The sequence below is a fragment of the Pan troglodytes genome, chromosome 8 (genome assembly GCF_028858775.2).
Source record: "Pan troglodytes isolate AG18354 chromosome 8, NHGRI_mPanTro3-v2.0_pri, whole genome shotgun sequence".
NCBI classification, from domain to species: domain Eukaryota; kingdom Metazoa; phylum Chordata; class Mammalia; order Primates; family Hominidae; genus Pan; species Pan troglodytes.
In genome coordinates this window covers 71578452-71603342 of record NC_072406.2, presented here as the reverse complement: position 1 = coordinate 71603342, position 24891 = coordinate 71578452, and the positions used below count along the sequence as shown (strand labels likewise).

Here is a 24891-nt window from a genome sequence, read left to right as displayed (position 1 = left end):
TCAGCTCACCGCAACCTCCACCTCCTGGGTTCAAGTGATTCTCCTGCCTCAGCCTCCTGAGTAGCTGGGATTACAGGCATGCGCCACCATGCCCAGCTAATTTTTTGTATTTTCAGTAGAGACGGGGTTTCTCCATGTTGTTCAGGCTGGTCTTGAACTCCCGACCTCAGGTGATCCGCCCGCCTCGGCCTCCCAAAGTGCTGGGATTACAGGCGTGAGTCACTGCGCCTGGCCGGGGATTTCTTACAGGAACAAAGATGTTCAGCACTGCCTCTTTTGTTCTTTAACATGCTGAGCTACAATATTATGATTGCTTGGCTTGGTAATGTTGCTGTGTGCCAGGGAAATTTCTAATAGGAAAGGTCATTCTGGTGTCAGATTTTTAGGCTTTTCAGCTGTAGGTAACATGAAATAACCAAAGGGAGACCGTGAAGGTTTAAAGGTAAGTCGATTTGCCAGCATGGTAGGGGTAGCAATTGGCGTTTAGAGTGTTTAAATCCAGGAAACACTGACCCTACTAAAGGTGCGACCTACCAGATTTAAAAATCACCAGGAGAAAATCAGTGAATGTGGTGCTTGTGGATCCACAGGAGGGCATTACGCCTCCCACCTCTTCCCTCTGCCAGGTTTTTCCTCCCAGTTGCTTACTGTCTTCTCAGCTGTATTGAAACTGACATTTGATTTAGGAACCCAGAGAGCGTGGTCCTCTGAAGACCCAGATATTGCTCTCTCTGAAACTCAAAAGGTTGAAACAAAAGCCTGAACCAGTTTAATGCTAAATATTACATTGGTGCAAAAGTAATTGCGATTTTTGCCACTTGGCAAAAACCGCAATTACTTTTGCACCAATCTAATATAAAATAAGCAAATACTAATGGTTTAAGGCTATTTCCTTTTATATTTTATTTATTTTTTTTCACTGGTTACCTATAAAGACTTTGACAGCTGTGACCTTTTCTACTTGATGTGAAGCATCAAGATGGAAATAGAGAAAAAAAAGTACAAAACCCTATTATATATCTCTGAGTACCCCACTCCCACTTCATGCTAAAAAACAGAATAGGGACTCAGCAGCTGGTTCTTGATGTAATGGAGAGTCCGAAGGAACAAGGGTCTGGATGTTAGAGTCATTCTTGAGCCAAGTGCCAGGCAGGAATCTGCTGAGCTACACTCTAGCCCATGCAGCCTTACTGTCTCCAGGATTTGGGGGTGAGTGAGGAGCCCAGGCAAACAGTTCACCAAGAGGTAATCAACTCTGTGCTGCGATAGGGATGGGCTCAAGGTAGACATCCGAATGAGGGAGAAAGAGGGAACTGGCACTAGAGGAGACAGGATTATAATCTCTGGGCAATGGAGATAATATTCTAACTCAGAAAATAATAAAAGTCTTAGCAGACTCTTTTTTAAAAAAAAGTTTTTTACTCAGAAAATTCAGTAACTGCAACAATTCTTGAGCATTATTTTCCTGTAATTGAAATTATTTGGTTAAAATTTCAGAAATGACACACCTAGGGTTTATTACAGTATCTGATTGCAAGGCCATAACTGTGAACACATTTTGTTGTTGACTAAGATACTTTCGAAGTTGGTTTATTTTGGCTTTCTCTTACTTACTTGTGAACTAATTGCTAAATGTGATTTGTCTCAGAGCCTTTTAGTGTTGTGTTCTTTAGAAGGAAATGTTTTCATTGCAAACAAGACTAAAAAGCCTATCTTCAACACACACACACATAAAATAATCCTCTACCTCCTTATTTTGGAATGGATGATTTTAATCAGTCATCTTTTTTAATGCTATGCTGGGACCTCTGTTATACTTTGAAAACAACCTGCCCTATGCACACTGAGCTGGCCTTTCCTTTCACTTCTCAAACTATCAGTTTCACTAGCAATCCCTTTTGGGGCAAAACTATCAGTGAGTTTTGCTCAATTTGCCAAATTAGGTTTGGTAACGTGGTGTTTCATCAGCGATGCTGGGTTGACTGTGCCTAAGGGAGCCTTTGTTTTCCCTCTTGTAAGTTGAGGGGAGTAAAGACATGAGTGATAGTGGAATTCAAGAGCTGCCACCCAATTTATCATCCCTGTACTGTTGGATGTGGAAAGGATGGGAGGATGGAAGCTAGACAGGAGGTTTGTAGGGGCTGGATTGTAAGGGCCTTGGATTTCATCCTAATGAGTTTTCTTATTCTGATACTTCACAAACATTTTTCTATTTCTACTTTCTAACAGCTGAGGAGACTGAACTTTTACCATAAGAGGGAATTTCTTTGAAATCTCCCTATAGGGAATATTTTCCCTCTTGTATGTTGAAGGGAGAAGTAGGTCGAGTAGTGTCCCCCTTCAAATTCGTGTCCACTTGGAACCTCAGAACGTGACCTTTAATAGCAATAGGGTCTTTGCAGATATAATTAACATAAGAATTCAGATGAGATCGTCTTGAATATTTAGGGTGAGTCCTAAAGCCAACGCCTGGTGTCCTTACAAGAAGAGGAGCAGACACAGAGAGACATGCAGGGAATAAGGCCATGTAAGGATGGGGGCGGAGGCTGGAGTGATGATGCCAGAAGCCAAGGAGTGCCAGCAGTCACCTGGAGCTGGAAAGGCAAGGAAGGATTTTCCCCCAGAGCCTTTGGAGAGAGCATGGCCCTGCTGAAACCTTGATTTTGGACTTCTGGCCTCCACAACTGTGAGAGAATAAAGTTCTGCTGTTTTTAAGCCAACAAATTATGGTAATCTGTCACTGTAACCCTAGGAAACTAATACAAGAAGGGGCTTCCTGAAGTTAGAGTGGGCTGGCTCCTTGCTGCTCCAGGGGAACTGGCAGGAACTGATGGGATTCTGTTCCAGGAGGATGTGAGGCACTAAGTAGACTGGCAAGGCAGAGACATATGGGCATAGGGCACTATGACTGGGATCCAGTGACTACACAATGGTATGGAGTGGGGACTTCTACCTTGGGGAAGCTGAGGCAGGTTGATGACTAGTCATTTAGATTTAGTAGTTGTATCGAAGATGGAGAATTAGCTACAACATGGCTGGTAACCAGGTAGAACATATGATCTTATGGCCTGACTTTCTCAAAATCATAAATGTAGTTGACGCTTTGTGCAGGATGTTAGTTTTATTATCAATTTTGGCACAGTTAGATGGCAAGATGCAGAATTTATTGACTGTCAGTCCAGGTTTTGAACTAATAGAATGATTCAGGACCCTCTTTCTTCATTCCTTTAACAACTGACATTGGAGGGTGCCTCTGCTTGAGAGGCCATGGACTTCCGTAGTTGTGGATGCAAAGAGAGATGAGCCCTGGTGTTTGGGCTTGGGACAGGCATGTTATCTGTCCTGGGGAAAGAGTGAGAGGAACAGGCAGTGGAGTCCTTAGCATGCACTGGCAAGAGCACTGCCTCTGTTGTCATTTTTTTCATTCCTGCATCCCAGTGAGGCATCTAAGGTTAACAATCTGAAAAATGAGGGATAATATGACCCACCTATTAGGTTATTTGAAAGATTAAATGAGATAATCCTTTTAAAGTATCTACTGTAATACATAGTACATAGTAAAAGCTCAATAAATGTTAGAATGTTAGCTGTTAGTATGGTTATTGTATCCTAATACATTATGACAACAGTGAGAATGAAAATGAAAAGTTCAGGCTGGGCATGGTGTCTCACACCTGTAATCCCAGCATTTTGGGAGGCTGAGGTGGGTGGATTACCTGAGGTCAGGAATTCGAGACCAGGCGGGCCAACATGGTGAAACTCTGTCTCCACTAAAAATACAAAAATTAGACAGGCATGGTGGCAGGTGCCTGTAATCCCAGCTACTCGGGAGGCCGAGGCAGGAGAATTGCTTGAACCCAGGAGGTGGAGGTTGCAATGAGCAGAGATCATACCATTGCACTCTAGCCTGGGTGACAAGAATGAAACTCTATCTCAAAAAAAAAAAAAAGAAAGAAAAAGAAAAAAAAGAAAATGGAAAGTTCCTATCCTGTCTGGAAAAGACTGATTGTTCTGTGGCCACAGTGACAAGTGACCAGTAACCATCAGAATGTGTTGTTTTGTACCTGTTTAACTGGGTCAATAACAACTTGCTCTGGCAATCATTTGTGCTTTTGTAAGCTAGCCAGTCACTTGCTTCTGAAAGCTAGCCAACACCACACACAGTTGTAAAGCCAGACAATTGGCAACAGCTAAACTCTAGTGCACATGCCCAGGCAAGTCAGCCAGTCAGCAACATTCTCACTCCAGCTTTACTTCTGCAGCTAAAGGTCAACTAATGCCTAAACATTCCAGCTTCTGGAAGTCTGCCAGTGCCTGCACTCTAAGGGTCTCCAAGCCCTATAGAAGATCAGCTCTCTCTGCTTTGCTCAGGGAGAATGCCTCTGAAAGTACAGTTCTTCCTTGCTAATTTAGCAAGCAATGAATTCAGTTTTTTGTTCAGATATTGGGTAGAGACCTCTTTCTTCAATGATAGAATTACAAATAAAGTGCTAAAAGATCACAAAAAAGAGGGCTATATGGAAAAGTTCACAGAAGAGATGATTTTTGGCTCAAGTAGTAAAATGGGAGTTATTTAAGTAGAGAAAATTCCAGGAGGAGGGAGGTTTTCTAAGCTGAGGGAACACACTGTGAGTGAAGACATGAGTGATAGTGGAACTCAAGAGCTGCCACCTAATTTGTCATCCGTGAACTGTAGGATGTGGAAAGGATGGGGTGATGGAAGATAGACAGGAAGTTTGTAGAGGCTGGATTGTAAGGGCCTTGGATTCCATCCTAATGAGTTTTCTTATTCTGGTGCTTTGCAAACGTTTTTCTATTTCTAAGTTCTAACAGCTGAGGAGACTGAACTTTTACCATAAGAGGGAGTTTCTTTGAAATCTCCCTATAGAGGATATTTGTCATTCTATTTTGGCTGCCAAGCATCTGAACTCTGTTCTTGCACTTGGAGAATTTCCCATTGGAGGGAGAAAAGCAGAATGCTTTATTCACTATAAAAGCTGAAAAGGCCACTATTTGTTTTTCCAGCCTCCCTTTCAGCTAGGACATGGGCACAACTGGGGTGATACCAGTCAGAAGTACACACCCTAATCTTGGCTTGAGAGAAGAAGCCAAGAAGTCAGCTCTAGGAGTGGAAGTGAATGCAGCAAGAAATGAGATCTGAGCCGTGAGCGGTGGTCATAGTGGTGGTGCCCATTGTTGAGTGCATGGTGTGAACATTACACACTGCAGAATTGACCTCTTTTCATCCATCCTAAGATTCACATATTTCCAACACTTTAATATCACTGAAGTCAGGATGCTCCTTATAAACAATGCTGTATAGAAGCTGATAAGCAGCATTATGTTTTTCTTAAAAAATAAAAAACAATGATATTAGGGTCAGTGTCATTGAAGATTTAGAATGCAGAAGAGTCTGCATTAGGGTGGCAGAAGAGTCCATGTTGGATTATTTTTGAGCACAATTTTACTGTGCTCTTTGCCTAGTAGTCCCTTGTCTGGTTTTCCAACCATTTAAGTTATTCCGTAAGCTTCTTAATAAATTCATCCTTTGGTTAAGTTACTTAGAGTTTGTTTCTATTGTTTGAAGCTAAGAACCCTGACTGGTATATGCTTGTCATCTGAAGAAGTCATGAGCATGCTGTAGTTTATTAAAATATCTGCTTTGATTCAAAAAAGCTTTTCTCTCTAAATCATCACTTAAATTTGATGTCCCAGGATACTATGTCATGTTAATGATTTATGCTAATAACTCATTCAAAAATATTTATTGAGTCTCTGTATGTGAGATTACGGAGAATGAGTCCTATGAGAGAGTGGCCTTCATGAAGCTTTTATTGCATTGGGCTTACCTTCCCCTGCAGAGCATTCCTGCTATTCCTATCCCCTGTGGACTTGACCCCAGGTAAACAAACACAATGTAGGCCATAGAAAGCTGATAGACACTTGAACTTAGGGAAGTGATGTTACTGCATCTGTTGTTAGGGACTGGTCCTTTCTTCAGTTATTCTCAACATCATTCACCTGGTGAAATTTTGTCTGCCTCCAGGGATTTCCTGTATCTTGAAGCTGTATGGAAATTAGTTTGAGGAGTGGCGCTGGTAGGGGGTGGGGTAGCCTTTGGGTTAGAGACATGGGGTATCTATTGGCCAAGCTGCAAATGCCTTTGGGTTCAATGTTCTAGGTATTAAGCTTTTCCTTTATTCCAGATAATTGCTATGTATCAAATTAAAGACTTCCTCAAAGTGAATGGTGCTAAAATTAATATTTGGGTCTCGTAGGTCCTTAGGCTTTTCCCAAGTCCACATAAAAACTTGCCATGTGTTACCTTTACGTAGAATATTCAATTCAGTCTGAATGTATTGTCTGATCTTATTGCATAGAAGGAAGCATGCTTTCTAAAGGGAGATCACCTCTGGGGGAATATATTCTACTTGTGGCTGAAGAGTCTGATTAAAGACTTAGCAATAAACAGCCCTAATGACTGTTAGTTGGGAAATTAGACATAGAGGCTATTTGAGCAGCCTTTGATAAAATGAAAGTTGGCCACTGTAGAGTTTGTCCTGCTTTATGCTAACATTGTAGCTAGAGACCTTTTAAGAGGAGCTAATATTTTGCACCTTTGTGGAACCTCATTCCCCAAATCTAGCACCTTGGGTATTACTGAAGGTATACTGGAGTATTACTGTTTATCTAACATTAAAGTCCTTTTTTAATTATTATTATACTTTAAGTTTTAGGGTACATGTGCCCAACGTGCAGGTTAGTTACATATATATACATGTGCCATGTTGGTGTGCTGCACCTGTTAACTCGTCATTTAACATTAGGTATATCTCCTAATGCTATCCCTCCCCCCACCCCACAACAGGCCCTGGTGTGTGATGTTCCCCTTCCTGTGTCCATGTGTTCTCATTGTTCAATTCCCACCTATGAGTAAGAACATGCAGTGTTTGGTTTTTTTGTCCTTGCGATAGTTTGCTGAGAATGATGGTTTCCAGCTTCATCCATGTCCCTACAAAGGACATGAACTCATCCTTTTTTATGGCTGCACAGTATTCCATGGTGTATATGTGCCACATTTTCTTAATCCAGTCTATCATTGTTGGATATTTGGCTTGGTTCCAAGTCTTTGCTATTGTGAATAGTGCTGCAATAAACATACGTGTGCATGTGTCTTTATAGCAGCATGATTTATAATCCTTTGGGTATATACCCAGTAAGTTTTGACATATTTAAATTACCATTAACATGCAAGTGAGTCCTAGGCATTCACAAGATATCACTATTTTCAAAATGTCTATTCTCTTTAGATATCTTAGAATAATTTTCTTGTCAGGATTTGCTTTATTATAGTTGTTAATTTGTTTTTAGTTTGAGATAGCACCATACATAATATTCCATTTCCTCCTTATTTTTATCCCAGTTTTTAAAAGTTTCTTAAATTGGTTTGCATGAAAGTGAAATCCATGTCAGCATTTCTGGTTTCTGATACAATACTATTTTCCTTTCTCATTTCCCCTGCCATCTCTTGTCTCTCTCAAAGAAAAAAAACAAAACAAAATACAGAACCATGCATTCATTGTAAGATGGGAGAGCTCTGATGCTTCCACAATGTCTTTAAAAGGGGAATGCTGGAATGACATGATTCTCCTTTGTTAACTGTTCCACATTTTGTCAGAACAGTTGGACTTGCTCTAAAATCCTCAATGACTAGTTCAGCAGAAGGAAAGGCAGAGACGTCCCTTGTTGATACAAGAATATAAGGAGAGCCTAGTGTTGAAAGCTGTGGCATTAGTGCAGCAGCTTTAGTAGCTGAAGTAATATTTGTGATGGTAAATTTGGATTTTTCTCATGACTGCTTTGGAAATAGAAAAATAATTTGATTCTTGCTAAACTAAATAAAACAAACAAGGGAGCTTGAGAAATGAAACACTGAGGGATATTTGAAAGCAAAGAATAACAGACATACTTTAATAATTTCAGAAAATAACATGGTAGAGATTCCGTATCAACAGGCTGTTTGCCTTCTCAGCCCCCAACAAAGGAATAAAAGGTGGGCTTTTCCCAGGAAGGTAGTGCTGGCTTTTAAGTAAAAGGGTTTTAAAACTTATTTTTATTTATTTTTTTTTTTTTTTTTGAGATGGAATCTTGCTCTGTCACCCAGGCTGGAGTGCAGTGGAGTGATTTCGGCTCACTGCAACCTCCCTCTCACAGGTTCAAGCGACTCTCCTGCCTCAGCCTCCTGAGTAGCTGGGACTACAGGCATGTGCTACCGTGCCCGGCTAATTTTTTGTATTTTTAGTAGAGACGGGGTTTCACCATGTTGGCCAGGCTGGTCTCAAACTCCTGAACTCAGGTGATCTGCATGCCTCGGCCTCTCAAAGTGCAAGTAAGAGGTATTTAAGGGATCTTAAACCTCAGCTCAGAGGGAGATGATTTAAAATATACATATTTTCTTAATTCATATTAAAATCACAGAAATTAAGCCTGGCATGGTAACGTATGCCTGTAGTCCCGGCTGTTTTGGAGGCTGAAGCAGGAGGATCACTTGTGTCCAGAAGTTGGAGAGTCCAGCCTAGGCAACATAGCAAGACCTTGTCTCTTACCAAAAAATAAATAAATAAATAAATAAGTAAATAAATAAATAAAGAAGTGACAACAATAACAAAATACTCCCCAGAAATTAGCATTTCCTATTTTTAATATCATAGTAACCCTTTGAAGCCAAAATAATTCACTTGCTTCTATACTAGACCTAACAGGCCATGTGGCTGAGAAGTGAGGACAGACTTGACAAAGGGGCTTTCTTGTCATACCTCTGCTCTGTGCATAGGAATAAGTTCTAGCAGAAAGGCTTAAGCTTGTGGTGCCATATTCATAGGTGCTGACTCACTGCTCCAGTTGTTCCATTTAACCATGATTTTTGATTGCTTGCTTTTGAAAATTGTATTCCCTTATGAAAGTTTAACACAAGTAGAACATAAGGAACAGAGGCACCTATTTTAAAGAACAAGACAGAAGTCATACTATTGAGTGTACTTTTACTAATATTTAATGTTTCTTTTATTGTCTTGCCCTGATTTTCCTTATGAAGTTAAAATTCTTTAGTATTTCATTGCATTATGAAACAAGTGGGTCAGGCAATGAGCTTCCTTCTTGAAGATTCCATGACAACCCACTCTGCATTTTCTTCCTATTTCTCTTTCTTGGTCTTCTCTGCAGTATCCTTTCCATCTGCCTGTCCCTTAAATGTTTTAAAATGAAATATTCTTATTTTAGATTATAAAAGCAACACATACTCATTAAACAATTCAAGCAATTGAGTAACGTATAAATTAACATATCCCACATAAAAAAACCATAACTGCACAGTAATAATACACACACACACACACACACACATATATATACAAACATATTGATCTACCCCTCCACCTCTCTCTGTGGGTTCTTACTATATATACATTATTTTGCAGCTTGAGTTTTGATTTAACAATATACCATCAGTGCTGTAAATATTGGCATTCCTCAGGGTTTTCTCCCAAGTTTTCTCTTCCCTCTCTGCCTACTCTGAATTGTGTTACCTGACTTGTGGTTTTGGTCACCCTCCTGATCGTTCTCAAATATGTATTGCCAGCCCTAGTCTGTCTCTAAGATTCCAGCTCCTCTATTTATCATTGCCTACTTAGATGCTGCATGGGTCCTTCATACCCAACTCTCCCTGAACACTGTTTCTCTTCCTGTGTCCATCTCATGGAGCAGCAATAGCTTTCACCACATTTTCCCACTTAGAGATTTGGCATCACCATCTGTCCTTCTTTTTCATTCAACCACATCCTGTCAATCACCAGGTCTATTTTTTCTATCTCTTTAATATCTTTTTAGCTAATTTGTTATTCTCCATACTGCCTACCACCTCTGTCATCCAAGTGACAGTCATCTCTTGCTTGGGATGCTCTACCTTTCTAACTATCCTTCCTTCTTTGATTCCTCCTCTTCACCTTCTAATCCATTTGCCACACAAGTCCAAGAAGATTTCTTCCAGTGCAAATCTGAACATGCCTTACTTATAATATTCAGTGGCTTGCCATTGCCAATGGAATAAAGCCCAAACTCTTCAAGACTAGTAGGTCTTCATACTTAGAGGTTTCACATGATCTGGCTTCTGCCTGTCCCTCACCTGCCTGGTTGTTCACCATCCCCACCTTTGACTCTCACTCTAAAAATAGTCACCCATCCGGAGTTCCTTGAACATTCCATGCTCTCACTTACACATGTTTGCCTTGATACATTCTGCCTCCGCCTCATGCTGTTTCCTCCAGTTGATGTTCATTTATCCTTTAGGCCACTTCAGTGATACTTCTCCCAAGAACTAGGCTTGGTGTCATTCCTATACGTTCTCAAAGCATCTCACACTTTGTCCTTATCCTATTGTAGCACTGATCATACTATACTTCAATTGCCTGTTTATAGTTTGTGTCTTGCCACCTCTTCCATCCCCCACCACCATTGCCACTGCTAACTTGACTGTGAGCTCCCTGAGGGCAGGAACTAGGAAGAGCACAGAATGTAGCCCCTGATAGGGACCAAATATTTGAATGATGAATGAATGTCATCAGAAAACCAAGAATCCCATAAAGCTGCAGAGATGACCAGTTTATGAATCCTAGGAGTTACAGTGGTCAAGTCTAGGACATCTCATTAGCTGTGAGGGATCAGGCTGGTTCTAAGGTCAGGGTAGGTATATTTCAGGGCTCAGGCATGGTAGTTACAGATACTAGTGCTATGAGGGAGTGAAGCAATGTGATCATAATCAGAAACTGTTTGCCTTTTGCTTTCCTTCATGCTTTTTGCTGTTTGGAGCCTTCTGTAGTCTTAGCAATGTGTTGTAATTGGAGAGTTGGAGACCTGTGCAAGGCCTAACTCCTCAGTGGGGCAGGAGGAGAAATGCAAGGATTCCTAGAGAGGGGTAGCTAGATTTTGGTTAGCTGATTGTCAGAATACTCAAGGCAGCTATCTTACATCTCACAACTGGTAAATCCTGCCTCCCTGCCTCCAATCTCTAGCTCATTAGAGAGAAGACTAGGTTTTTATGAATCTCCCTCACTTCAGAGTCCCTGAGTCCTTTAACCCACATGCTAGAGAGGAGAAAAAACAAATACTAGTGAAAACTCGCATGCCTCATGACTCTCTTTTTTACTCTTGTGTATACTCCATTGATTTTACATTTGAATACCACCCACCCCAGCTGTTACATTTTAACTGTGACTGTATTCACATTGACTTGCATGGGATATTTCTCAGTTCTATAGTAAATGTGGGTGGTTAGAATATATAATGGAAAGAACTCTGGGTTTGGGTTTAGGAGACTGGAGTTAGGAACTGGGTGCTCTAGCTCAGTCATGTGATCTGGTGTGGTCCTATTTTATACAATTTTTAATTAAGTATTGAATATAAAGTATTAAATCACTTTTAAGGCAAACAACTCGAATTAATGCAATTCCTCCCAAATCGATCAAGAACTGTATATCAAAGCTGTTTGGGCCTATTGAATTATAAGCTGTATTGATTTTATTCAAATATTTCCACACTAGCTGGTGAATGGAAGTACTCAATATCCGCTGTCATGAGAATAGTCTTAAAATACACAAATGTCAGTCAGACTCTGCAAGGTCTTCAGAAAGGCACCTCATGTATAAAAGGCAATCTTTCTGGCCTCAGTAAGTCATCTGCCTTTTCTTCACTTCATTTTTCTCACTGGGGAAAACTGGGGGACTAAAACCTACCTCCTAGTAAATGAGAAAATGTACATAGAAGGTGCCTAGTTTAGTACCTGCTACAGAGCAAGCGCTCAGTGAATGTTATTAGATTTGGAAAATATATATGATATGATAGACAGCATAATTGAATGTCTGTTTTCTACTAGAAAGTCTTACAACAAAGCAGTAAACTGGGTAATATATATTACAGCTTAAAAAAATAGAATCAGTCCAGGCGCAGTTGCTTACGACTGTAATCTCAGCATTTTGGGGGCCAAGGCAGGTGGCTCACCTGAGGTCAGGAGTTCTAGACCAGACTGGCCAACCTGGTGAAAACTCATCTCTACTAAAAATACAAAAATTAGCTGGGCATGGTGGTGGCACCTGTAATCCCAGCTATTCAGGAGGCTGAGGCAGGAGAATTGCTTGAACCTGGGACGCAGAATTTGCAGTGAGTCGAGATCGTATCATTGTGCTCCAGCCTGGGTGACAGAGCAAGATTCTGTCTCAAAAAAAAAAAAAAACCAGAAAGAAAGAAAAAAAGAAAAAAAAATGGAATCAGAGGACATCCTACTTCATGGATATATGTGGATTTTGAGCCTATGCCTGCATTTTTCCATGATTTATTTTATTTCTTTGTTGAAATAATGAGTAAGATGGCCAGAAATGTTTTAAAAATAGATCTGAAGAAACTGCTCTCTTGGTTCCCTATTTCTTAAAGGGCCAGAAAATTTTAAATAATAGACACACATTTTTGAAAGGAAATTTAAATCAACTCGTACAGGACGCTCTTTACCCTAGTTACGACATGAATGTAATAGTCCAATAGCTTCTTTTATCCAGGTATAAACATCTTTAAAGTTCCCCAATTATTCAGAAGGACATCAAGTCACTTTCACAGATATGTGAAGGTTAAGAAAAAAGGGACTCTTGGGTGATGTAGGATAGGGTAGATTTACAACACTTTCTCTTGTTCACCTTAAGAACTGAAAATATAAGATTTTCCAAATTATAGTGCTATCAGATATATTAATCATGTCTTAATTAGAGATTTTGGGAAATACTTACTCTCATAAATGCAAGGCATTAACAATGGAGTGATTAAGCTACAGAACCATTTAATTTAAAATTTAATCCAGTAGTTGAAGAAAATAAAGTTTTATCAATTTGGGGAGAGTGGACACAGAGAAAACCTCAAGTATGAGAAGATGAACATTTGATGTTTTGATTGACCACATCCTGGAGGGAAGATATACAGGATGTGTACATCCTTGAGGCCCAAAGATACATTTCTGACTTTCAGACAGAGAAGATGGGCAAGATCTGGGATTAGAATGGTGGGATTAGAATGGAATATTGTTTTGTTTTGTTTTGTTTTGTTTTCTTGATGGCCATGGATTTGTACAAATAAAGGAACTTGGAAGGGCCTGAAGCAATGGCCATGCCATTTGATCAAAACTAGATGATCTCAAGTGCTACAAGAGTCAGCTGAACTCACTAAAATTGCAATGAGAACAAAATATCATATTTCACCATTCTGGTTTAGGGGCAGCTAATTTTTCCTTAACTAAGTTTGAGTTTTTAGCCTCTTGAGTTAATAGCTTTCCTTTTGTTATCATGCACACTCTCCTAGCCTCTGTACCTGGATGAGATAAATAGCCTAAATTATGTTTGCTTCATGGACAGCTTTCTTATGAACTGTCTCAGAATGTAGTCAATTTGATGGTCCCTGCATTTGGCAGAGAACCAACAAATCACCCCACTGAGGTGGACTTGGGACATACTAGGGGTGAGGTGGAGGGTAGATGAAGATGGCTGGGAACAGGAAAAGATGTGGGATGCCTTTTCTTCCAGGTGCCCATCTGGGCTACGCTTGGCCAGGTGGCAGAAAGACCAAGCATGGAGCAGAGGATTTTGGCTTCTTCCCTCAGTCCCCTTGGTCAGTTTGGATCTGACCATTTGACAGACACGTTAACACAGAAGTAAAAAGTTAGAATCTGCTCTCTTACCCTTCAGTCTGTGTCAAACAGTAGATTTTAAAGTTCTTTGGGGGCAAGAATGTCCTATTCACTTCTCTATAACCCTCTCAACTATAAAAGTGCTTGGTATATAATAGTGGGGTTTTTTTAGGTAAAAATATATCTTATTTATTTCAGAATACATACCCTACTTTAATGTTTTACAATTTTTGAGCTGAATGTTACAGCCGATTCTAAACAGAGTGATGAAGCTTAAATGGGCAAAGGTAATCAAATGTGTTATTTATTTCCTTTCTTGATGTTGTCACCTTTTTTTGGGGGGGGGGGTGGGGACAAAATGTTAACTCTCAATCTTTTACAAATATGTTATTTACTCTAAGGACTTTCTTTGGCAGCCCTAGTTAACCTTCACCAGGTGGTGGAGTCCCACTGGAGCAGAGAAATGGGCTTACCAAGGAAGTAAGCCTTGACTTCTCATGCATCTGGCTAAATCTCTTATAGAGGCAAATACATTTGATTGAGTACTACTATTCTTGTTTTGTACTCTTTCCTTTATAACTTTATGAAGAAATGACAGCTGGCAGCACAAGACCTTTGAAAGCTACTGTTCTGTTAATTCAATAAGATGATATCCCCATTTCTTCTGTCTTCTTTCTTTAAGAGAAAACATGAAATTATTTTTTAAAGCTGGTCAACTAAGGCTTGGGTTTTCCTCCCCTATTCCCTGTAAGGTACTTGGGTCGGGACGTCTTGTGTTGTTACATGCCAGGCTGTCCTGGGCATGCTCTGTCATTCCTTAATGCCAATGCACACATCTGTTCAAAATTTCACCTTTCTCATTTTTGAACGTTTCTTAAAATTGATGGATGCATTTAATGTGGCATTATTTTTTTCCTAAAAGACTGTTATGTAATCAAACCAATGATGGTTTATAATTGATGATATCTTAGAATACAGGAAAGGTAATGTGTTTTAGTTATCTATTGTTGCATAACAAATAACCACAAAACTTAAAATTGCAATAATCATATATTATCTTTCATGGTTTCTGTGGGTCAGGAACTTACCTAGGGCACACTAGAGAGGTCTGTGTCTGCTTCAGGCTGTCTGGGGTATCAGCTAGAAGACTTAAAGCCTAGAAATTAGAAGCATCTGAAGGCTCATTGATTCCCATGTGAGCTTTGCTGGGGCTATTTGCCCACAGGTGATCATTCCATGAGGAGATAATGGAGTAGAAGGAACTAAACTAAAAATCTTTATTCCTTTTCTTATGAGTGAAATATTTTCCAAGATCATAAGGATCTCTGGAAGGAAGAATAAATTCAGTATTTTCTAAGAAAGGCTGTACTTGGGTTTCTGATCTGAGGGGGGCTTATAGATCAGAACTTTCATGATCTAACTTTTGGCATTGGGAAGGGCAGCCTGTCATGACAATCACACATACATATCACATCAGAGCCTGTTCCATTCATCAGTATTCAGGATGATTTGTACCAGACTCCTTACTTAGTCTTCCCCAATTCTCCGTACCATCTTGAGGTTTGAAATTCTTGGTGGGGAAAAGAAACATAGGTGACAGTGCCACTCTTTTCCCAATTTGAATCAGGGACTTGATAGTCAGCTGTGTTCAAATACTCCTTATCTTCCCATTTTAGAGAAGAGTTCTTCTCTTGCAGTCCTTTGAGATCTCTGATCTAAGCATATTAAGGAGGCACTTTCTCTAAAGTTCTTGTTATTCATATCTAAGATACATCCTAGGGCCAAGGGAATCCAACAGTGTTTGGCCTCTCTAACCCTTCTCAACTTTTGAAGATTCAAAGAGTTAGATAAAATACTATTTTCAAAAAAAAAATCAAACACTACTCTTTCCTAAAAGGATAAGGTTTTAATAAAATGGGCATTTTTGATTTAAACCTTTTAGAGTTCAGAGGGGCCATTTCTTAATGCCTACATATATTGAGGCTTCTAAATATAATGTTTAAAATAATATTGCTATTAGTATAGAAATGTGAAATAAGCATTCCACCACAAAAATAGGTTTTCTTTTGCTGAACTCATTTGGGTTAATTCTGCAAGGATTAACTGAGCACTAGGTTCAGAATATTGAGCTTTAAGAAAATTTTTGTAAAAGCAATGTTGTTATCAGTAGTAGCTCATATCTGCTGTGTGCCTCCAATTGGCAGGCACTTGTGGAATTGATGGTATTATTCTCATTTTACAGAAAAGGAAACTGAGCCCAGATAACTTATGTAATTTGGCCAAGGTCATACACTGAGCAAGTAGCAAGCAGAACTCTGTCTCACATGAAAACCATTGTGTGGGAGAATTTGACCAGTATTTTGGTAGCTGTAGAATTTTTCTCAAGCAACTACGAAGTCTAGGGGACTAGTGCATACTAATGGAAACTTTTCATGTGGAGTGTCTTCTTATCTGAAGCTGGAGGCTTCAAAGAATTAAAGAGAGGATCTTGATAGGGCTAATTCTTTTCTTTCCCACAGCTCTGCCCAGCTGTTCCCATTTTACCCCTTTTGTATGAAGGCATTCATATGATTTTGTTGTAGAGGCTTGTGATGATGACTTCTTGGCAAAAAGCCTCACCATGTTTTTCTAGTGTGCTGGAAACATGATTTCTAAGACACCTGACACATGGACACTTGTACTGACTTCAACCCACACCCTTAATAGAGGAGCTGGGTCTCTATTGTGACCATAATATATTGCAGCAGAAGACCCAAATTCACTGCATTGCTTGAATAATTTGCCTGTATGATGGTAGCCACCTGGAGCTACTGAATTTCTCGCAGATTTTTGTTTTAGTATCTCATTTATTAGGTTAAAGAAGGGCTATTTTATTCTAAAGAAAGTTTTTCAATTAGAGGTTTGACATGGCTCAAAGATGATAGTAGTGGAACTGTTGGATATATATAAATCTTTCATTTTTGCTATGTATGCATGTCTTTGTATTGAATCCAGATTAGTTTTAGTTTTGGTGTGTTTATTCTGTAGAGTGTTTAGCACTCTGGAGTTTTTCTAAGTTAATGAGCAATTGCATCATGGATAACCCACACTGTGGTTTCTTTAGATGCAATGTGGCCAATGGCAATAGTGTGTGTGTATGAGGGGGTGGTGGCAGGATGAGGGGAGAGATATCAAGGACTCTTGAGATCTGGAATTCATAAAAATGATTTGTTCTTTAGTTTTTAGATGAACTTAAATTTTTCTCTTATTATAGAAATAATGTTTATTGTAGAAAACTTAGAAAATATATATGGGCTCCCAAAAATAAATAAACATGATGTCTCAGAGTTAGTCACAGTTAAGATTTTGGTTCAACTTATTCCAATCTCATGTGTGTGTGTGGGGGTGTGTGTGTGTGTGTGTGAGTATGTGTGAACATTCATACATATGTTTACTCTTGCATAAATAAGCCTATACTATAAATATTCTTCTATGAATTATCTTTTCAGATGTATCTATTCATTCAATATTCTTCCATGACATCATTTTTAATGTCTGTAAAATTCTTATTGTATGGCTATACCATATCTTTTGGACATAAGATTTATTATTATGATTTCTGTCTTTATTCTGTAATCTTGCAGCAACTGACTGATAGAAGCTTTTAAAATTTTGGACCAGTGAATTGGCTCCCTTCCCACACTACAATCAGCAGAATGTGTTCTGCACTGCTGCTTCCCTGCCCCAAGACCCACTTCCAGCATAATAATGCTATGGAACTGATTGCTGTTGACAGCTCATCTACTTTTGCTCTTTCTTCTTGCAGGAGACAGAGCATGTGGTATCCAGCCAGTCAGAGTGTCAGGTGAAAGCAGGAACACCAGCTCATGAGAGTCCACAAAACAATGCCTTCAAGTGCCAAGAAACAATGCGACTTCAACCAAGGTGGGCCCTTTGTTATCAGAAGCTATTCTTGTGGTTCCTTTCTCAGAAATGCCAACTGTGTGCTTGCCACTCCCACACAAGAGGCAAGGCTTTCTGACTTTTGCTGGCATTCCTTATAGTCAGAAAAGCAGCTGAAAGGGGCCTAGAAGAGGAATCGCTGAGTGAGTTTAAGATAAATGTAAATGACCTACTTTCTCTGTCTTCCATTTGAAAATAATCTACCTTAAGGCTCAGGGGGAAGTGGAGACAGGTCCTGCCCTTGGAGAGGAATGCTGATTTCATCTATTCTTATTCTTTATTCTATGCTAGAGGGAATTAGATTTTCCTTTGTGATAGCGATAAATTTGTGATGACCATGTAGGCACCATAGCAACTAATTTTTACGTAGTCTCTCATTTAGCCTTCTCTACTTTCTCGTAAAGCTGTGTACTCATAGTCTGAAACATATTAAGGCACTTGCCTGATGTTGCACAAGTGAAAAGGACTGAGCCAGAATTTGAACCCACAAATGTCTGATTGCAGCATGGCAGGTGCAGATTCTGTGCTGACCCAAGTGTCTTCCAGTGACCTTAGCCCTGACATAGCCCCAGGATGGCCTCTCTAGCCTGCTAGACCTGCTGGAGACAGCCCTGGACCCAGGGCAAGGATGTGGGTGGAAAGCAGCTGCAGAAAGGTTGGCATGACATTCTGATGGGAGCCTGGCATTGCAGCTGTCTATGGAAAGTCTCTTCTGGAAATAAACAGAAGAAAGAATTCAACCGCTAGTTGTGTCAGCTGTCTTTGTAGGATCTTGTGTACAGTGTAAACATAGTCCTCACTCAGTGGAAAGGGAGGGCTGTGCTTCTGAGCCTGACCTTTAGAATTGTTTTTCTAAGGCAGCACAGTCTAAATCAACAACTACAGAGAAGACTGGCTGTGCTATGCAGTTGTACTTTTAAATATCCAATATACTCAATTTAGAATAATAGAACCTCAAAAGGTTGGAGGGGACCTCAAAGGTAAGGTGCTTCCCTATCCAGGTGGATTCATGGGCACCTTTTATAACCCTCTTCACAAGCTGACTTCTTTTATGTGTTTACTCTTACCTGACCTCAGGTAATACCTGTTGGATTCAGCCTTGTAATTTCCCCAGTAATCAGGACATTCTCCCTCCTCTTTGAGGTATTATTGTAAGAAAGCTATTTTTTGGTTACTGGAATCAGTTTAGTCAGTGGCCCACCAGCCTGATGACTGTCTCTCTCAGAAAGAAGAAAGTCAACTATTATTCCCATGCATATTTCAAAATAATATAAAAGCAAAACAAAACAAATAAAAACCAAAAAAAAGTCATTCATGCTTGTGTATGGAATGTATGGTGGTCCTGTAGGGGTAGATATTTAACAGAGACCAACAGGAGAAAATGGTGTTAGCAATTAACCTTCTCAAAGATGCTTGATGTTCAGTAAACTTAAAACCATTGTGTATCCCATTTTGTATTTCTCTTCCTCTGCCTCTTAGCAAACCTTCAGAGGATCCTAAATACCTTGTTGTCTTTTTCGCCTCCCCATCTCCCATCTTTCATGTCCCACTTTCACAGAATTGAGCTTTCTGACCTAGCAACATTCCAGACTGTTCTGTGCACCGCTGTCAGCAATCGCAGGATCTGGTGATAAGTCACATATCAGGAGTGCTGTGAGGGTAGTTATGTCTAGTACTCTTAGTTAAGTAACCTTTAAACTACAATTATTTATCACAACCATGGTGACATCACCAAGGGACATTCTAATGAAACTTTAAAAAAATCCATCTCAAAATATTACAGGGATTGTGAAATTTGATGAACTAGTGAAATGAGATCCGAGGCTAAAAACAACTTTGAATCAGGTAGCTCACATTCCTGATAACCTTCCTCTTCTGTTTTAAGCAGGCATCTGGCCAGGTTTGGACATATCATGCCAAATAGAATCTTGATAGAGACATGATACTGTAATGGGACCCTCTAGACCTAGGTCTGGTTCAGAGTTAAAGAATAAGCCAAGCTAAGTCTCAGCAGGTGTAAAATGCCACCTTCTTTGGGGCAGTGGGTTGGGGAGAATGCTATTAATATAATGAACACTGTAAGAAAAGGAAGAAAGATCTCTCTGTAGCAAGAGGCCACCTTACTCCTTGGGGTCACACATCATTTTGGTGAGACTCGAAGGAGTAGTCAGTCTGCAGAAAATGAATCCATGTTTGTAGAGGTGAGATTTTGGAGCGGATTGAGGTCATGAGGTGGGCATTGATCTTTTCACAAATGCCAAATAGTTTCATACCTACAGCTCTCAGAGTCCTCATGTTGTATATTGGGCTCTTTTGAGCACAAGGAGCCTTTATGTATTTATGAGGATAAGACTCAGGAAGGTCTATGAATGTGTTTGCCCAAGTTTCTGTGTATATATACTCTATTATTGCTACTGTAATAACTGACCACAAACTTGTGGCTTTAAACACAAATTTATTATCTCATAGTTCTGTAGGATAGAAGTCCTACATATGTCTCCCTGGGCCAAAAAAAAAAAAAATAGGTGTTGGCAGGGCTCCATTCCTTTCTAGAGGCTCTAGAGAAGAATCTATCCATTTCCATACCTTTTCCAGTTTCCAGAGGCTGCCCACATTCCATGGCTTATGGTCCCTTCCTCCATTTTCAAGCCACCAACATTGCATCTCTCTGATCATTCTTCCATAGTCACATCTCCCTCTGATCATGTGGGAAACATTTTTTGATTTTAAGGATTCATGTGAATAGATTGGGCTCACTCAGATAATTTCCCTATCTCGAGGTCCTTAATTACATTTTCACAGTCCTTTTTGTCACATAAGGTAAGGTGGCAGAGGAGCGACAATGATGAAGACATGGACATCTATGGGGAGCTATTATTCTGTCCACTACATGTATGTTTATTTTTTTCTAGTGAAAATCTCTAAAACATGTATCAGACTCTCATATGGCACATATAACCCCAGAAAAATATTTAGAAACCCTGTCCTAATGTCTTTCTACCTCCAAGTTCAAAAACACATGACTCCAGAGAAGATTCAGAACTGTTAAATCAAGGTTAGCCTAAAGCTGCCTCATTACATATTTTAAGTTCAGCCTAAAGGTTTCTCTGTACATTGTGAACTATAACCTAAATGGAGTTGTATACAAACTGTAGCCTACTTTTGTGCCAATTACCAAGTTGTGGCCAAAGGTGGCCAGCTGTTCAAACCATGTTCAAATAAGGCAAACGCCGAGCTGTAACGAATCCGGCTGTTTCTGCACCTCACTTCTGTTTTCTGTATGTCACTTTCCTTTTTCTGTCCATAACTCTTCTTCCACCATGTGGCTGAGCTGGAGTCTCTGAGCCTACTCTGGCTGGGAAGGCTGCCTGATTCACGAATTGTTCTTTGCTCAATTAAACCCTTTTAAACTTAATTCAGCTAAAGTTTTTCTTTTAACAGAACCCTTGTCCTAATGTCTTTCTACTTCCAAGCTGGCTTGCTCTTCTGATTTCCCTTAACAGAGCCAACCTCAGATACAGTTAAAGCCACTTCCATCTTCTTTCACTGCACCCTTCCTCCCATTTGCCATGCCCCGCCCTTCCCTATATTATATTCCTTGGCCTTACAGTGCCACACATTAGAGGCCTCAAATTTGGTGTCCTACAGGTGTATCTGGTGTGGAGACATATTTGGCTTGTACAAAGTTAAACTATTTTGAATCAACATTTTAAAATCAAGAGTTTTTACAGATTTTTGGCTTTCTTTGGAAGAGTCTAAAGGAGGGATAACCCAGGGCCTACATTCCTCCAAGGCAACAACTAGCTGGAGCTGAGGAGTAGATTTCAATTTTTTTCACAATTCCTACCCAGCTCTCCTCATTTATTTATGCTCTTTGCCGAGCTTCTATAGGCATTTGATTTATAATGCCTGCTTCAATCCTTTTCTTCCTGGCAACTGCTGCTCCTGGGGACTCTGTAGCTCCCTGGAGCTAAGTCCTCCTGGATGAAAATGTCTTATCATATGGTGATGGCTGATATTGTCTTAATGCCATCTTTTCCCCAGATGACATGTTTTCATTTTAATATGGACTTCCAGTGCATGAGTGGAAGGGTTGGGTTATTATACTACTCTGCATACTCCTCAATACCTGGTATTTTCAAAACATGTAAAATTAAAGAACTGCAGTTAGTTAGAGCTGGAAGAAACCTTAGTAATCATTTAATACAACTATCTTTTTCTTCTTTGACACCCAGTGAGTCTGTGATTTGCTCAAGTTCTCTCTTCCCTTAATAATAGAACCAAGATTAGTACCATCAATCTGTATTGAGTTGCCACTTAATGAATATGCATTAGTTTGACTGATTTTTAGAGCTAAAGCCACTGCCAATCCTATAAACCCTCAGATATGACAAAGGGAAATTTATGAATGTAAGAGAATATTAATGCAGTTGGGGAATTCTTACTAAGCTAAGTAAATTTACTTTTGAGAATGATTAACTCACTTATATTTAAAATATTATATTAAAATTTATGACGACATTAAACCTTTAATGTTGTTAAAGACCTTGTCTGTGTAAACAGGAGTTATTCTATAGCATTGTCTTACTGTTAATTAGGTTGGTGGTTACATTGTAAGTTCCAGTTCATTGGCCTCTTCATCCAGATTCCCATGTTACAGGAGGTTGAAGATCCTTAGCAAGGATAATGGCCTTGGATGGCCTCCACTATTTTTTGACATTCCAGATGAAAGAGAAAGCTGTGGGCTTTGTTGCTTTATAGAAAGAGGAAGTTTTGTTGGCAGCAACTTTTCTATGGGGGATAAATCCTTTCATCTTTTGTTTTTGAGATAGACAATGTGTGTGTGTGTGTGTGTGTGTGTGTGTGTGTGTGTTTGAATAGCTAATTGTTTCTTACTTAAATGTTTTTCATAGAAGTAAGCAGAGTCTTAATGAGTTCTGCTAAACAGAGACAGAATGAATAAGAGAATGGGCACTGAGATTTTTAGTATTAATAATACAAAAGACATATCTCCCTTCTTGGACTGTACCTGATCTCTGCATATTTCTAGGATCTTCTTCTCCTTCCTCATTAGTGTGTTCCTAGGGTTTTGTTTTGTTTCTTTTAAAAGGGGAGCAGGGATGAGGTAGAGATAAAAAACAGCTTGCCTTCACAGTGCTTTGAGACTCCCTGGTATACGGTTGGATAATGAGTGGGTATTAACCTAGTTCATGTTGAGTATCCCACATAGAAAGGGAGCTGGAAAGGACGGCTCTCCTTCACTGCCCACACCCACTGCCTCCCTCCGTGGATGCAGAAACAACCTGGTGGAAGGAAAGAACATTCAAATGAAGAGATCCAGGGTTTTATCTCACATCTCTCAGGTGACCATGTCATTTCACTCAAATTCCTAGGCCCCCTCCTCTAACATAAGGAATTTAGGTCAAATGATTTCTGGAGCTTCCTCTGGCTCTAACATTGAAAATGCTCAACACTCTAGATATTTAAAACATTAGACATGGGAAGGCTATAGCTTAAGAATACGAGCTCCTGAAGATACAGATAAAAATAATTCCCCCACCCCTGCTGTAGAGCACAAAAATCCCACACCCAGTCCGTAAACTGCTGATTGAAAAAAGAGCTCACACTTGATTATTTTGGAAATGAAATTCTCCTTTTTTGTTGTTTTTTAAAGGAGATTACCCTTGGTCATTTGATAAATTGTTAGCACTTTCACTGATAATTTGGCATAAGGATAAAAGGGAAACTTAGAAACATTCTCTCATTCAAAATGCTACTACTACCACTACTACTAATAATCAAATAAGTGAAACATTGGAAAATATAGAGAATCCCAAGGATGTAAAAATGACTTGTTATCTTACCTCCGAGATATAACCACTATTACCATTGTAACACACATTCTTATATTGTTGCTATTGTTTTAATGTTATAAAGAGAAATTGTGTATGAAAGGGGCTTCTGGATGCATTGGGCTTTAAATCTGCTAGAACACATGGACACAGGAAGGGGAACATCACACTCTGGGGACTGTTGTGGGGTGGGGGAAGAGGGGAGGGATAGCATTAGGAGATATACCTAATGCTAAATGACGAGTTAATGGGTGCAGCACACCAGCATGGCACATGTATACATATGTAACTAACCTGCACATTGTCCACATGTACCCTAAAACTTAAAGTATAATAATAATAAAAGAAAAAAAAAGAAGCACTATTTACTTCAAGCAGATCCTAGAATAGAAAGCTAGACAAGAATGCATTATGATTATACAATAATCATGTATAGCAGTGTGCTTTTCTACATAAGACCAGTAAGATGAGTAATAAGCAGTAGGTTAATTATCACAAGGTTGGTGAGTTCATTTATGGCTAAATTGAACAAATTTAATTTTCCATAGCAAATATTCTAACATACAATTTCTATAAGAAACATGTTTTGCAAGCTTTGGTATCATTATAGCCCTTTGTTAGAAATTATATTTCTAGGAGACCAAACAGGAAACTTTGTCCTTAACATCTGAACATCTTGGAAAGTTTCTTGGCTTAACATAAAATAGGTTTAAGAGAAATTTCAATAATGATTATAGGAGACAGAGAATGTATAAATTTAAACCTAATTTAGAACTTTGACCAGCTGGTTAAGTGTTCAGTGTGCCTGAGGCCACTAGAATGGGGCTAATCTTTAACTTACTCTTCATCTTCCCAATGAAGTCATGGCTACTCCCATATTTCTGTTATAGTTATTTGTCAATGAGGTATTCCTTTTCAAGATTTACATTAAATACTACACACACACACACACACGTTATGTATAGTGACATACACATACACACAGAGCTCCTACTCAACCCTCCATATGTATTTTTTCTTATATTATTAATGCTAGGTTAAAACATTTTTGGGGTTAGATAGATAGATGTATACATACATACACATATATATAAATTTGTCTCTAAGAATATATTATACATAATTACATTGCTTTGTTACATTATATTATACATTGCTGTATGTTACATTGTGTTATATGTAATTATATTACATTGCTATGTAACTTGTTTGTCCTGCTTAATATTATATTTTCCATATCATAAAATACACTATAACATACGTAATGGCTGTAAAATACAGTCATGTACACATAATAACATTTCAGTTAACAACGGACATGTATGATGGTGGTCCTATAAGATTAAAATACCATATTTTTACTGTACCTTTGTATGTTTA

General features: G+C 39.2%; 1 protein-coding gene across 8 annotated transcripts in view; it reads left to right on the top strand.

Annotated features, from left to right (window-relative positions):
* The window catches only part of FAM13C (family with sequence similarity 13 member C), a 117888-nt gene that overhangs the window by 21276 nt on the left and 71721 nt on the right, over positions 1–24891 (top strand). For all 8 annotated transcript variants that reach the window (XM_063781812.1, XM_009458484.5, XM_016918349.4 and 5 more), the window contains one exon: positions 17523–17641. In XM_063781812.1, the coding sequence (XP_063637882.1) occupies positions 17523–17641 (119 nt within the window). The remainder of the gene's footprint in view (positions 1–17522; positions 17642–24891) is intronic.